The sequence below is a fragment of the Podarcis muralis genome, chromosome 1 (assembly GCF_964188315.1).
Source record: "Podarcis muralis chromosome 1, rPodMur119.hap1.1, whole genome shotgun sequence".
Taxonomy (NCBI): domain Eukaryota; kingdom Metazoa; phylum Chordata; class Lepidosauria; order Squamata; family Lacertidae; genus Podarcis; species Podarcis muralis.
Window position 1 is genome coordinate 129,132,474 of NC_135655.1, and position 12,521 is coordinate 129,144,994.

Here is a 12,521-nt window from a genome sequence, read left to right on the forward strand (position 1 = left end):
CTCGACTCCGAGTATATTTCAACACCCTCCTAATTGCTGAGAAATCACAGCTATTCACCTTCCAGCTGGAGGAAGAGCAGTAGGTAGAGAAGAATAGCTCAAGGCAAGCTTGAACCTCTTGCACTCTTTACTTTGAAAAGTAAGCACCGGTTTTAACCAATGGCTCTGCAGTTTTTACTTGAATTGAGCTGTCTCGTGATTGGCTGAGTTAGCTTTGGGTCCCATCATAGAACAAAGTTACTCCACCCAGCAATGGGTGAACTGAATCATAGTTTTCTGAAAACGGAAAATAAAATAAAAGTAGTTCCCTCTCCTTTGCAGACTGAGAAATGAAAACAAAACCATATGAGCACTAGGAAAAACCCTATTTTGATGTGGTTTTGCAGAGTGACATCAGTGTGTGTGTGTGTTTGTAAAAGCTAAAACACGAAGCAGCAATCATTGCATGTTGAAAACAAACTGGGATATTTGCCCAGGCTTTGGGAACGAAAGGGTTCTTTCCTTCTTCTCCCCATTTTTTCCCCCCTCTTGGAGGAAATGCACATAATCTCTACCCAGGTGCCAGACAGCATCCTCTGTCAGCAGTAATTTCATGACAGAGGCTGTCTCTCACCATGCAGATCTCTTTAGGAGTGTGTTAAAAATATATATTGAAGAATTTTGAGCGAATGAAGACTGGAGGAGCTGGACAAAAAAACAAGGGAGAGAAAATGGAGCTGTGTTCACATAAATGCCACATTTGGTATATATTGGACATTGAGATCATTATCCACCCCCCACCCCCCATCTCATCTCTCTGATATATTTAGCTTTTCACATACTTATTTTTTTTTTAAGGAAGGTAGGAGGAAGCCTGCTTCTCCAGGCCCCACACTTCCTGTCCTGAGAGACCTTTACCCCCACATTTGTAGGAGATTTGCCTCCTGCCTATGCAATGGAAGTGAGTCACAATATCCTGTATGCTTCAATTCCATTTTTTAAAGGATGGTACAAATTAGTGGTGATTAATTTAAACCCCACTGAAACCATTGGGACTTAACTTTACAGTGGTACCTCAGGATGCGAACGGGATCCGTTCTGGAGCCCCGTTCGCATCCTGAATGCGCATGCACGAGCGGCGCAACCCGGAAGTAATGTGCTCCGTTACTTCCGGGTCGCCGCGGAGCGCAACCCGAAAGCGCTCAACCTGAAGCGTATTTATCCCAGTGGCGCTGTGGGTTAAACCACAGAGCCTAGGACTTGCCGATCAGAAGGTTGGTGGTTCGAATCCCCGCGACGGGGTGAGCTCCTGTTGCTCAGTCCCTGCTCCTGCCAACCTAGCAGTTTGAAAGCATATCAAAGTGCAAGTAGATAAACAGGTACCGCTCCAGCGGGAAGGTAAACAGCGTTTCCGTGTGCTGCTCTGGTTTGCCAGAAGCGGCTTAGTCCTGCTGGCCACATGACCCAGAAGCTGTACGCCGGCTCCCTCGGCCAATAAAGCGAGATGAGCGCCGCAACCCCAGAGTCGGCCATGAGTGGACCTAATGGTCAGAGGTCCCTTTACCTTTACCTATGACTGTAGTTGGTTTGGAGGTCCTGTGTTTTATTGATTGCTCCCCAAATCTCCCCTGTTGTAGTTGTTGTTGAATACAGTGGTACCTCGGGTTAAGTACTTAATTCGTTCTGGAGGTCTGTTCTTAACCTGAAGCACCACTTTAGCTAATGGGGCCTCCCATTGCCGCCGGAGCACGATTTCTGTTCTCATCCTGAAGCAAAGTTCTTAACCCAAGGTAATATTTCTGGGTTAGCGGAGTCTTTAACCTGAAGCGTATGTAACCTGAAGCATATGTAACCCGAGGTACCACTGTACTTTGTGTGTTGCTGGGCTGAGCTGTGGTATGAATACTAGTTTTTGGGACCCTTCTGCATATTAATTTCCATATGCCTGTTGTTGAGAATCGGCTGCTCTGCAGTAGGAGAGATGCGAGGATATAGCCAGTGTGTAATCTAACTATGTAGCAAATCAATGATAAAATCTGGCTTTCCTTCTGCGTGTAAACTGTCAATCAGCAGATTTTAAAAATGTTAATGTTTCAATTAGAATTGGGGTTGGGGAGTCTAAATCATGCCTTCTGCTGGTTTTGAGGTTTGTTGAAAAATATGGAAAGCACATACAAATAATCAAAATAGTCGGAAGATCAAGCAGATGGCTTTGTCTTACCAGTGCTAATAGCATCACCACCAAAAACAACAACTTCACATTCCCAAAATGCACCCAGTGTCTGAGGGCCTTTTTTATTTTTTAACATAGTACCTAACAAAAACAAACACACAATAAATGACAAACCATGTGTCTACCGTGGAGTTCACTGGGGTTACGTCCTGGTAAGTGGGCATAGGGTTGCAGGCTATTAGTCCTATTCAGTGCTCTTTTTTCTGGGGGGTACGCAGGGGTACGCATACCCCTAAACATTTTGTGAATCTTAAGTTTGGCCTCATTGAGGGGCAATATTTCAGTAGGCAGCATCTTAAAAAGTAGAGACACCACCTTGACAACAAAGGTCCGTATAGTAAAAGCTATGGTTTTCCCGGTAGTGATGTATGGAAGTGAGAGCTGGACCATAAAGAAGGCTGATCGCCAAAGAATTGATGCTTTTGAATTATGGTGCTGGAGGAGACTCTTGAGAGTCCCATGGACTGCAAGAAGATCAAACCTATCCCTTCTTAAGGAAATCAGCCCTGAATGCTCACTGGAAGGACAGATCCTGAAGCTGAGGCTCCAATACTTTGGCCACCTCATGAGAAGAGAAGACTCCCTGGAAAAGACCCTGATGTTGGGAAAGATGGAGGGCACAAGGAGAAGGGGAGGACAGAGGACGAGATGGTTGGACAGTGTTCTCGAAGCTACCAGCATGAGTCTGACCAAACAGCGGGAGGCAGTGGAAGACAGGCGTGCCTGGCGTGCTCTGGTCCAAGGGGTCACGAAGAGTCGGATACGACTAAACGACTAAACAACAACAACAACACTTCGATAGGAGTAGGAAAACGAGAGTACCCCTAAACATTTTTAAAGGGAAAGAAGCACTGGTCCTATTGTGGGAGCTGCTGCACGGATACTGCAGTTATGAGGTTTGGTTTTAGGTTCCTAGTGCTGATGTATCCTAGTGCTGATATATCATCACCTCATGTCATCATGAGGACATCCCCCCCCCCCCACTCAGCGCTTGCAGAGCAGCAGCTATCACCATTCCATAGAGAAACCAGATAAGGGATGACTCTCCTCCTTTTTTTGGAGAGGATTCTTGAGTATAGATTGGCAGCAGTTTCAAGTCTGCATTAGCTTTGGGGGGGGGGTCCTTCCACATGCTGTACTTTAAGATCTAATGGTAAGTAGCTAGTGCATTTTGTTCCTTTACTCTGAGACCAGTGTCTGATTGTCCCTAATGAGCACTTTCCAGATTGTGTGGCAGGAAATTTAGTACTTCCTTAAAAGGGTACTTAAGTCTCAGCACACTCTCCTCTATGATTTCTGGACAGCCAAGGCTGTACGTTGTCTTCCCTCTTGCCTGCACCACCACACCAAACCTGTTTGCAAAATGAATTTGCTCGCTTATCGCTATTACTCATTTTCAAGAAGGATCCTTAGGATTCCAGAGAGTGCCCCGAGGCCATCAATTGCCCAGCCCCCAAACTAAAGCAAGGTTGCCTGCCTGAATGAGGCCTGTGTAGTGTAGTGGTTAAGAGCGATACACTCGTAATCTGGTGAACCGGATTCGTGTCTCCACTCCTCCACATGCAGCTGCTGGGTGACCTTGGGCTAGTCACACTTCTCTGAAGTCTCTCAGCCCCACTCACCTCACAGAGTGTTTGTTGTGGGGGAGGAAGGGAAAGGAGAATGTTAGCCGCCTTGAGACTCCTTCCGGTAGTGATAAAGCGGGATATCAAATCCATACTACTACTACTACTACTACTACTCTTCTTCTTCTTCTTCTTCTTCTTCTTCTTCTTCTTCTTCTTCTTCTTCTTCTTCTTCTTCTTCTGTGATTTAGCAGCAGGGCATCCTTCCAGATTAGAGAAACTCCATGTTCAAGAGCAGCTTCATGTTGACTCTTGATGGCAGATAATGCACACTTCCTGAACTTAACTACTAGTGTTGCAGAATTGGGGCAGTTAGGTCATTTTAGATTCTGGACTTAAGGGTCTTAGTGAGGTCAGGGTGGGACTTTCCCCCATGGTTATGTGCATTACTCTGGCAACTTCCAAATGTTGCAAGCCAGCTCTGCTGCATTTGGTGCTCCTTTTACTGTTGGGGTACCTGGACGTCTGCCCCAAAGTGTTGTCCTGCTGTCTCCCATCCTTTCTAGAGAGCCAGTGTGGTGTAGTGGTTAAAAGTGGTAGACTCGTAATCTGGGGAACCGGGTTCGTGTCTCCACTCCTCCACATGCAGCTGCTGGGTGACCTTGGGCCAGTCACACTTCTCTGAAGTCTCTCAGCCTCACCTCACAGAGCGTTTGTTGGGGGGGGAGGAAGGGGAAAAGGAGATTGTTAGCCGCTTTGAGACTCCTTCAGGTAGTGATAAAGCGGGATATCAAATCCAAACTCTTCTTCTTCTTTCTGGTAGCTTCCCATCTTGAGTGTGCCACTCAACTGAGGGCCATCCCTTGTAACGTAGAGCAGACTGCCCTTCTTCACCCTTCAGGGACATACCTTTTAGGCCCCTATCCTGGCTGGTGTGTTGGGAGGGAGGAAGAGAGCTGTATCTAATGCTGGGAGATGCTTGCCACTCCGAAGGGTGACCTCTTCTGTCTCTACAGGCTCAGAGCTCAAGTCCTGGGTGAGGATACTTCCTGCTATTGACCAAGCCAGCAATTTCAGGAGATAAATCTCTTAGCGGAGTGTGTGGATTTAACCTATAGACAGAGAGTACATTTGCCTCAGGCATTTATTTCTGGAGTGAAGCCTGATTAACTCCCAGAAAGGACTGAAACGAGGACTACTCCGTCGGCCAGCCTTTCTGGTAGCACACTGAGTCCCTGCAAGTTTGTTTAGAGTGGTTGTTTGGCGTTGTGTGTCTTGCAGGAAAAGGAATGAGTCACATGAGATTTGTTTCTTGTCCAGCAAGCTATTTTCCCTTTCAACTCTTGATTTGCAGATAGAGGATCTTGTGACAAAGCCAGAATCCTTTCAGCGTATCACTTTTCTTTCCTCCTCTGCCCCTTTGAGGAGCAGATTGGTAACATGCTGTTTTAAACAGGTCAACACAATGCAAATAAATACAGGAAGGGGGACTGGCCTTCTCCTGCAAATGATATTATTGTGAGTGCAAAAGTGCTTACAATATGTATTACATGTTAGTACAAATTGGAGAAGTTTATGTCAGAGAGTCCACTAGACTGCATGATATTCAGATGAACTGGAAAAAATATGCCAGCAAACTGGTCTTCTCTTCACACATGAAAATCCACAGTCTACTCCTTTATTCTGAGGAGAATATCCTCTTTTATCCTCTTGTCATGGATAGTAGAGGGAAATTGATTGATTGTGATCCCAGAAGCCTTCTCACTAGCGCTTTGCTTAGTTTAAAATGAACTTTGTAATTATTGTTGCCTACACAGCTTGCCTCATAACCTTTGCTCCATGATTGAATTGTTGCCTGCAGTTTTGCAGAAATATTAAGCGAGAGGTTGAAAATATGAGTTGCACCCACTCTCATATCAACCTTGATATAGCTAACCAGTCCTATAGGCTTTTTCACCCTGTGCTTTATCTGCTAGTTGCTTTCCGTTATCTCGGTATTTTCTAATCAACACCTGCCAAAATGGTTGGTTAGATAATTTGTTCACCTGCATTTCACTTGTTGTATTGCTGTCTCTGGAAGTGTAAAGAAAGACTTTAAAAGACCTGGTTAAGCTTATATTGCTATTACAGTGGTACCTCGGGTTACATACGCTTCAGGTTACAGACTCCGCTAACCCAGAAATATTACCTCGGGTTAAGAACTTTGCTTCAGGCGGCGCAGCAGCAGCAGGAGGCCCCATTAGCTAAAGTGATGCTTCAGGTTAAGAAAAGTTTCAGGTTAAGAACGGACCTCCGGAACGAATTAAGTACTTAACCCGAGGTACCACTGTATTAGCTTCTTAATGCAGCTTAGTGACACCCCCCACCCCCCCCACCCCGGGATTGGATTGCACCATAAGTTTTTACATAGACCTTTCTCTCAAATAATTATATTGATACGTTAGTGTCTGTACAATACCTGTTAAGGAGGACACACACAAAATGCAAGTGTATATGAGTAATCTTGCACATTCTGGTTAACACAAGGAATTTGGGGTTTGCTTAGCTGCTGGGATATGATAACTTATCTGTAAGAAGCATATGGCAACACTCTTCAAATCCAGAACCCCACCATGGGCTTCCTTGAGAAATTTGTGCGAGACCACACTGAGTGGCAACATGATGAGCATTTGAACGTGGCCCAGGAAAGATCAGTTGTGTGCTTGGAGGCAGAGAACAAAGGCAAGGAAAGGAAAGCGAGATCTTCATGATGTGGAGGAAGGAGATCTCTGCTCATCCCGGCCAGGATGGAAGCTTAGGGGAGGGCAGAGAAAAAATTTCCCCTCCTCTGTGCCAGGTCCCAGGCATTGAAGAGGCTCATATTAGGCTTGCTGTTGTCACATGATGGCAGCAGCCCTGGCTCAGGATTCAGCAGATACTGTCTTCTCTTAAAAAGGTAAAGGACCCTTGACAGTTAAGTCCAGTCGCGAACGACTCTGGGGTTGTGGTGCTCATCTCGCTTTACTGGCCAAGGGAGCCGACGTTTGTCCACAGACAGTTTTTCCGGGTCATGTGGCCAGCATGACTAAGCCGCTTCTGGCGAAACCAGAGCAGCGCACGGAAACGCCGTTTACCTTCCCGTCGGAGCGGTACCTATTTATCTACTTGCACTTTGATGTGCTTTCGAACTGCTAGGTTGGACGGAGCTGGGACCGAGCAACGGGAGCTCACCTGGTAGTGGGGATTCAAACCACCGACCTTCCGATTGGCAAGCCCTAGGCTCAGTGGTTTAGACCACAGCGCCAACCCCCAAACCCCACACTCAGTTGGGGAGTTTTCACTGGCCACCATTAGATTGGGATTAATTGTTACAACCTGCCTTGGCACTTGCAGGTGAAGGATCAGCATTTTATTGAATAATTATACCAGCCGGGATGTCGCCAGTGGTAGCTTGGTGATCCTCACCAGTGGGGCTGGCAGGGTAGGGCAGAGGGTGCCACCTCCCGATCAAAACTCTTTCCAGAGCATTGGCAGATTAGGAGTTGTGGGTTGCTCTCTAAACTATAAACTGCTCTGCTCAAATCGAGCCTCAAAAATGAGCTCAATAGTTTCCTGCAGCAAGTTCTGAACATGCCTTTACAGCCGCAGCGCTTGAAAAAGTGATTTTTAAATTTTATTTTTAATGAACGACAAGCTTCTATGGCGGATTATGAATGTTGCATGCAAAGTTTTGGCAAAGACAAACAGCTTGGATCATAAAGAAGGGGTGGGGAGCGATTTTTATAGATAAGTAAATAGCAAGGCCCAAAGATTTATGAACTGTAGGAAGAGCGAGAGATCTCCTTGGCTCTGTATGTTTTACAGATTATGATGGCTATAAAACTTTATTCATCACAATAGCTCATTGGGCATCTAAAACATTCAGATAATGAAATGTTTTGAATACAATGCGCAGAAGTGCAGATCGCTCAAAGTTTAGTTGCTTTCAAGTTATTTGGAAGAAACGAAGTGAATTCTGATCAGCATATACTGATTGCAGGAGGTCAGATGTGAAATAGCGTGCTAACTTATTAATTAGAATACAATGCTTTTTGCTTAATGTGTAAAGAAATACGTCTAAAGAAACATTTTATAGAGCTGTGACTGGCATGACAGATGAGATAAACCAACATGTTCAGAGTATAAGCCATTATATTTTCATGGTAGATTTTTCTCTTAATTGTTTCTTGCTCTATTTTCTCCCCCCACTGACAGATACGATTTTATTGAGATACGGGATGGAGACAGCGAATCTGCCGACCTTCTGGGCAAGCACTGTGGGAACATTGCTCCACCTACCATCACATCATCAGGCCCTTCTCTCTATATTAAATTCACCTCAGACTATGCACGCCAAGGTGCCGGTTTCTCTCTACGCTATGAGATCTACAAGACAGGTCAGTACCTAACTGTTCAGGAAGACACCAAACTTCTTGATGCCCCTCAACCAAGTTGTTACGTGTGTCTTGATTGAGCCAAGTTGTCTTCTCCTCGTTGTCTGTTGATTGACAGAATTGGTGCCCAGTGGAACAGCTTCTAGGGCATGGTCTGAGGGCATATGATAAAGCAGCCTTGCTGAAGCTTAGCAGATCCAGTTCTGGTCGGCACCTGGGTAGGTGGCTGTAGTGGAACTCTATGTACATTGCTGTCCAAACCACTGAGGCTCTTGGGCTTGCTGATCAGAAGGTTGGCAGTTCGAATCCCCATGATGGGGTGAGCTCCCGTTGCTCAGTCCCAGCTTCTGCCAACCTAGCAGTTCAAAAGCACACCAGTGCAAGTAGATAAATAGGTATCGCTGCAGCGGGAAGTTAAACAGCGTGTCCATGTGCTCTGGTTTCCGTCATGGTATCCAGTTGCACCAGAAGCAGTTTAGTCCTGCTGGCCACATGACCCGGAAAAGCTGTCTGTGGACAAACGCCGGCTCCCTCGGCCTGAAAGCGAGATGAGCGCCGCAACCCCCTGGTCGCCTTTGACTGGACTTAACCATCCAGGGGTCTTTTAACTTTTCTACACTTACTTGAATATCCTGATGGAGCAAGCTGTGGTTTTAATGTGGGGAATAAACCAAAATATTCCCCCCCCTCCACGTTTTTGTCCAGAATGATTTGCTTCCCTGGAAAAGCCCTAAAACATGTAACAGAATAAGGTAGCTTTATTTAAATATATAATCTACTTTATAGTATCCTGGGGCACGCGGGTGGCGCTGTGGGTAAAACCTCAGTGCCTAGGACTTGCCGATCGTATGGTCAGTGGTTCGAATCCCCGCGGCAGGGTGCGCTCCCGTCGTTCGGTCCCAGCTCCTGCCCACCTAGCAGTTCAAAAGCACCCCTAAAGTGCAAGTAGATAAATAGGTACCGCTTTATAGCGGGAAGGTAAACGGCGTTTCGTGTGCTGCGCTGGTGCTGGCTCGCCAGAGCAGCTTCGTCACACTGGCCATGTGACCTGGAAGTGTCTTCGGACAGCGCCGGCTCCCGGCCTCTCGAGCAAGATGAGCACGCAACCCCAGAGTCGGTCACGACTGGTCCGTACGGGCAGGGGTACCTTTACTTTACCTTTTATAGTATCCTGGAAAGCATGAGTCATTCTTTGCATCTCATTCAGCCCAGTGAGCTGCTAATGTAAACACAGAAAGGGAGTATGACTTTTATTATTTATTTTATAATGAATTTATAATAAATAAAATAAAATAAATGAAACGAATAATTAATAAAATAAAATAAACGAAAATTTATAAACTGCTCAGTCATGAAATATCCAAGCGTTGAACAAACATGTACAGAATGGGGTACTTTGATCCTTCGTAGATTGACAGAGACAAAGTCTGAGAGTCCTTTAACTAGCCATATAGGCCATATCAGTACAGTCTGTTTTAAGTTTCCCTCCTCTGTGCTACATCCCTTCCCTTATCTGTTTCCACAACATTTCCAAGGATGTAAAATATTTTAGCAATGTGTGGTATTAACGATGTGTTTTTATTTTTTACCATGGCATGGAAAGCAAGCTTCTTCATTAAATTATCCCGTATGGTCTAGAACTACAAACAGTATATCTTTTCTCTGTGGCATATATTAAAAAGCTCGTTAAAGTCAAGGCTAAGCGAAAGTGGTCCTCTCTTAGGTCTGCAGTGAGGTCTCTCCCCCACCCCGCTCTCCTGTGAATATGTGATTCAAGCCCAGATCAATAGCCTTGTGTTTTCTCTTTTCAAGAAGCCAAGGGTTTTGCAACTGGTTGTAATGTTGGCTGAAACGGGCTGCTGTTGGCAGTGCCATCAAGGGAGCAAGACGGGCGCCTCTTGAGCTCCGTATAAGAGGAACTATTCATCATGCCTTTCTAATACAAAACTATTCTTGGAGAAAGTGAAAAGCTAATCAGAGGCCTTTTTAAATTGGCTCTGTCTAAATATTTGTCAGATGGGTGGGTGTGGGGATGAGAGTTTTGGAGAATTAAAAATAGTCTTGTGTTGTGCCTGCGAGCGTGGGTGAGACGATGTTTTTAAGTGCTCAAGGAGAAGGCCTGGCTGTGTCTTGAAGAAGGATAGCGAGGGCTCTGGGTTGCCAGACATTCCATTCCTAGCATCTTGCATGGGAGGTTTATGTCACAAGTAGAACATGAAGAAACTCTCTCTCTCTCTCTCTCTCTCTCTCTCTCTCTCTCTCTCTCTGTGTGTGTGTGTGTGTGTGAGAGAGAGAGAGAGAGAGAGAGAGAGAGAGAGAAGGGGGGCAAACAAGCTTCCTAATCTTACTCAGAAACCTTAATAAATGGTGGAAGCATAAATTCAGAGGCACACAAGAGATTCCGCTGTGTGGTCCATGCATTAAGGTAAAGGGACCCCTCATCATTAGGTCCAGTCATGACTGACTCTGGGGTTGCAGCGCTCATCTCGCTTTATCAGCCGAGGGAGCCAGCGTACAGCTTCCGGGTCATGTGGCCAGCATGACTAAGCCGCTTCTGGCGAACCAGAGCAGCGCACGCAAACGCCGTTTACCTTTCTGCCAGAGCGGTACCTATTTATCTACTCGCACTTTGACGTGCTGTTGAACTGCTAGGTTGGCAGGAGCAGGGACCGAGCAACGGGAGCTCACCCTGTTGCGGGGATTCGAACCGCCAACCTTCTGATCGGCACGTCCTAGGCTCTGTGGTTTAACTCACAGTGCCACTAAACTGCAGCTAGTTCAGAATGAAATTTAAAGCTTCTGAGCTCCTCCTTTTGGCTGTGCCAGAGGAAGGAAGGCGAGTGCAATCAAGGCTCATTCATGTATTGATAATCCATAGTTTATTGTTAGGTGAGTCTGCCCATGTGAGATGTTATAGTTCTGGGATCAGTTCTGTAGGTGTACCTGATACCTTTGCAAAACCCATGGGTTATATATTTAAATACATTTCTTAATTGCATTTGTAACCTGCTCTTCATCCAACATGGACCATAAAGAAGGATGATCGCCGAAGAATTGATGCTTTTGAATTCTGGTGCTGGAGGAGACTCTTGAGAGTCCCATGGACTGCAAGAAGATCAAACCTATCCATTCATAAGGAAATCAGCCCTGAGAGCTCACTGGAAGGACAGATCGTGAAGCTGAGGCTCCAATACTTTGGCCACCTCATGAGAAGAGAAGACTCCCTGGAAAAGACCCTGATGTTGGGAAAGATGGAGGTCACAAGGAGAAGGGGACGACAGAGAACAAGATGGTTGGATAGTGTTCTTGAAGCTACCAACATGAGTCTGACCAAACTGCAGGAGGCAGTGGAAGACAGAAGTGCCTGGGTGCTCTGGTTCATGGGGTCATGAAGAGTCGGACACGACTAAACGACAAAACAACAACAACTTCACCCAACAAGCTCAGAGTAGCATAAGTGATGGTTTCCCCCATTCATTCTCATGACAGCAATGAGATAGAGTGACCATCCCATTGCCACCCGTTGAACTTGACAGATGAGTGAAGATTTGAACTTGGGCCTTCCTGGTCTTGTTTGAACTTGAGTTTCCCTTCCAACTGTAATCCATGAAGTTCAGGCTTCAGCAGTGTTTTAAGTGCTGTAAATAGATTTTCCCATAAAGGCAATTCAGAAGGTTCAACTACTGTAAATTGCTGCTGGGCATTTCCTTGAAGATGTGAGTCAGCACATGCATATTCAACTAGTATTGTTACAGCTGCACTGGCCTTCAGGATGCGTCTGGGTTCAATTTGAGTAGTTGGCACTTAGCGAAGAAGTCATTGGACCCCGCTGTATGCAAAGGGAAGATGATTGTGGAAAGGTCTTTATACCACTTGTCCCAAGGCTGCGAAATGAACTCACCTCCCCAGATATGCAGTTCCTTCTTCTTTATTAGCCTTATTGGGGGGCGGGCACAAAACGCATATTTTTTGTTCCATCTCCAGTTCAGCTGGCAAGTTTCATTTGTATTTGTTTTCCTGTTTGTGGACTGCTGTTCATGTTGTTTGTTTCATGTCCCTGTGCACCGACTTGAGTGCTAGTGCATGAGTTTAATAAAACCAGCATGTCTGGACTTCTGGTTCGATTTGGGGAGGCTTGAACAATATCTTTCGTGACATGGAGAAACTCGCTGTGCCAGAGTTTTGAGAATTTTTGTTCTGCAGGACCGGTTTATACTTGGTTTCTCCCGTATCAGCTGTGCCTCCTCCTCTGGAACGCAGCTTGCTGGGGGAAATTTTAGCATGGGCTGAGCTCTTAGCAGATTCCTCCACCGCAATTCCCATTTGCAGGAA

The 12,521-nt window shown here is 45.8% G+C and overlaps 1 protein-coding gene across 4 annotated transcripts in view; it reads left to right on the forward strand.

The window, feature by feature from the left end:
- The window catches only part of NRP2 (neuropilin 2), a 237,770-nt gene that overhangs the window by 79,793 nt on the left and 145,456 nt on the right, over window positions 1–12,521 (forward strand). For all 4 annotated transcript variants that reach the window (XM_028702094.2, XM_028702112.2, XM_028702103.2 and 1 more), the window contains exon 3: window positions 8,011–8,192. In XM_028702094.2, coding sequence (XP_028557927.2) covers window positions 8,011–8,192 — 182 coding nt within the window. The remainder of the gene's footprint in view (window positions 1–8,010; window positions 8,193–12,521) is intronic.